Source organism: Danio rerio, chromosome 8 (assembly GCF_049306965.1).
Source record: "Danio rerio strain Tuebingen ecotype United States chromosome 8, GRCz12tu, whole genome shotgun sequence".
In the NCBI taxonomy this organism is placed as follows: Eukaryota; Metazoa; Chordata; class Actinopteri; order Cypriniformes; family Danionidae; genus Danio; species Danio rerio.
Window position 1 is genome coordinate 21,542,430 of NC_133183.1, and position 3,211 is coordinate 21,545,640.

The 3,211-nt window shown below is 39.7% G+C and overlaps 1 protein-coding gene across 1 annotated transcript; it reads left to right on the forward strand.

The window, feature by feature from the left end:
* Positions 1-563: 563 nt before the first annotated feature.
* On the forward strand, positions 564-2,853 carry foxd2 (forkhead box D2). Its single transcript, NM_131271.2, has one exon. The coding sequence runs from the start codon at positions 1,000-1,002 to the stop codon at positions 2,107-2,109; it is 1,110 nt and encodes a 369-aa protein (NP_571346.2). The 5' UTR covers positions 564-999; the 3' UTR covers positions 2,110-2,853.
* Positions 2,854-3,211: the final 358 nt, after the last annotated feature.

Here is a 3,211-nt window from a genome sequence, read left to right on the forward strand (position 1 = left end):
TTCACAATATGTGAATGCTTTTCTTTCTTTTTCTTTTCTTTTCTTCTTTCTCTTTATATGCCTTATTATTAGTCTATTTTTTTCCAAATTATCTAATAAAGCATATAACAATAAGAAATAATAACAATTTCATTTCATCTAATATAGGCAAGGTTATTTATTAAGATCTTATTGACAGTGAAATGCTATTAAAAGTATCTCTGAACAATGATAATAAATCTGTGTTTTAAAATGTTAGATGATTTATTCAAAGTTTTTTGTTTGTTGTTTAAAAAGACCTGGCTTTTAAAAAAGTAAATCGGGTTGAAACCTGATAATATAGCACACTTTGTGCTTACTGTACAATTACAATTATTGTTTTTTTTTATTATTTTTTTTTTTATTATTTTTTAGTTAATTTCTAGCGAATATCCCTGATTGTAGCACAGGGTGAGTTGACGACACGTACTCGCTGTCTCTCCTGTGCTGCTTTTCTCGGCTGTAAACGTCCAGTAGTTCCTGGTTACTGACATGCTGATCACGTGATTGTGGTGCCTGGATAAATAGTTTTTGGAAGCCGCGCGGGGGTATACTTGGAGGCTCATTCACGCACAGAGCTGCGACTGTACACGAAAACAAATGCTCGAATAATGAAAACTGGAAAGTTGTTACCGAATGCATATTAGTGCTACTCATATGACCTAAAAGTTTGCACTTGATGTGGAACAACTACTCGCTCAATGAAAAGGAAATCCAGGTCTCTACCGAGTGTCCAGTTCGACTTGAAAGCGCTCTGAGCTCTGGATAGTTTGTGTTATGCGAGCACGGTCTGATCCTTTTCGAGTGTTTTTCTTTCTTAATGTGCATTTTCTATGCGGCTCCAGGACGTGAAGAAAACACTGGCTTCTGGAGGACGGGAGTTCTGTTGTCACAGAACAAATAAGTGACTGAGAGGACTCACACAGCTACTCGAGACTGGACACGGAACGTGAGAGAGGAAGACAAAAAGACTCTCTAAGGATGACTCTGGGAACGGACATGTCGGACAGTTCTGCTCTGTCTGACGACGTGGACATCGATGTCGTTGGCGGGGATATTGTGAAAGAGGGTAAATATCTTCACCATCATCTTAGTTTTCACTTGGACAATGACTCCGATGACAATCTATCCCAGAACGCGGGGGAGGGCGCAATCTCTCCGGGCCAAAGCAGCTTGGACTGTCCGGCTGACAGAGTAGGGCAACGGGATGACAGCCGAACTGGTGCGTTGACAGGGGATAAACCAGGAAAAAATGCATTGGTAAAACCACCTTATTCTTACATAGCCCTTATAACGATGGCTATCTTGCAGAGTCCGAAGAAACGTTTAACTCTCAGCGAGATCTGCGAATTCATCAGCAACAGGTTTCCCTATTACCGGGAAAAATTTCCCGCTTGGCAAAACTCCATCCGTCACAACCTATCTCTAAATGACTGCTTCGTTAAAATACCCCGTGAACCCGGTAACCCGGGCAAAGGCAATTACTGGACCCTCGACCCAGAGTCCGCCGACATGTTTGACAATGGGAGTTTTCTGCGCAGAAGGAAGCGCTTCAAAAGACACCAGACCAATGAGATTCTTAGGGAAGCGGGGGGATTTCTACCTGGCTTTGGCTACGGACCGTACGGTTACAATTACGGCCTACAGCTGCAAAATTTCCATGCGCATCACCCCTATCATCCACACCATCCGGGAAGCGCGTTCCCTTTCCAAAACACACATTGTGCTCTACCAACACCTTCGTCGATTTTCTCCACGCCACACAGCTTGCCTTCATTTTTAGGTACCGAGCTAAGAAAGCCTTTCTATCCTCAACTCAGCCCGACTCTTCCTGGTCTGGCTCCGCTCAAAACGGACACTAATGGTCCAAGTCGGCCTTCCTTCTCTATAGACAATATAATTGGTGCGGCTAGCTCACCGGCTTCACCATACACCACACAACCGGCTGGACAGGCTCAAATCTTAGCCATGCTGACTCCCACTCTTGCTTCGGCCACGAACCACTTAAGTATAACGCAGGAAACGATGCTTCAGCCTGGCACACAGACTTTCTCGAGCAAAACGTCAAGCCTTAACAATTGCCATTTCTAGAGTGGCAACAAATAGAAAGTGCAGCAGTCCGTTTAATATGGTTGTTTCGTCATTTGCTAAGGTAGGATTTACACTTTTGCAAGATTAAAATATCGCCCGTTTCATGTTTCCGAATTCTTAAATGAAAAGGCTAATTAAGTATATTTATGAACTGTAAATATGTAAGATTTTGAAGAGAGAAACAGGCTGAAGTGAGGAAAGTAAGTCCATGTAAATAGTAAGCTAAGATTTCACCTTTGGACGGCCAGTGGACCTTTGCCGTTTTGTCCAAAAAGTTAAATAGTTTATACTCACTGACATGGAATTTCCTCTTTTGGTTGACCTTAATGAAGATTGTTTTAATTATTTTATTGTTTTGTATATTTTGTGAGTTTGTGAAAAGCACTGTCAGTACCGAGACTTAAAACTCAGGATTTACTTGTTTTGAAAGCACATTGCCAGAGACAATAGGGGCTGTAAATAGATTACATAGGTTAACGTCCCACTTCCCCTAGTTCACTCAACAGAAGTGTTCTGGTGAATTTTATTTTATTTCTGTTGATAGATGATTATGTGGTTCTTGGTGTAAATCGCATTACCTCTTTCTGTCTGACTCTTGTGCATACGTTATTACATATTTCATTATTCCATTGAAAAGAATTATCTGTGAAAAAGAATGTTGTTATATGTAAAGAGACGAAACAATGTCCATAGGTCATTTTTTGTTGTAATGGCAAGACAATAAATGTTTGTGAATTTTCAAGATGTTTTGGTTAACTTCTTTTCGTTTTATTTTTATCAGGCCTACTGGCTTAGCTAGCAAATGTTCTCTAAGGTTTAAAGACTACGTTTTTAAGTTTAAAGAATTATGTTAATTAGGAAAACATTAACCACATTGTTTTTGGTTTATTGCAATTAATTTTACATATGCATATACTTGACCTATAAGACGTTTAAAAGTCAAAGAGCAATAACGTTTTACAAAATGTCTTGTTTGCTTTGTCAGTACTTTATTTGTGAAGACTTTAAATTAAATAGTTCTTAAAAGTGAAGAAATCTAAATGTGTGACATTTTCACACCAGTATTTACTACACTGAGGGTCCAAGGCACATGTTTCCTCTT

What these genes read in the sequence shown, in the direction of transcription:
- foxd2 (NM_131271.2), top strand. Translation starts at nt 1,000, where the DNA reads ATGACTCTGGGAACGGACATGTCGGACAGTTCTGCTCTGTCTGACGAC.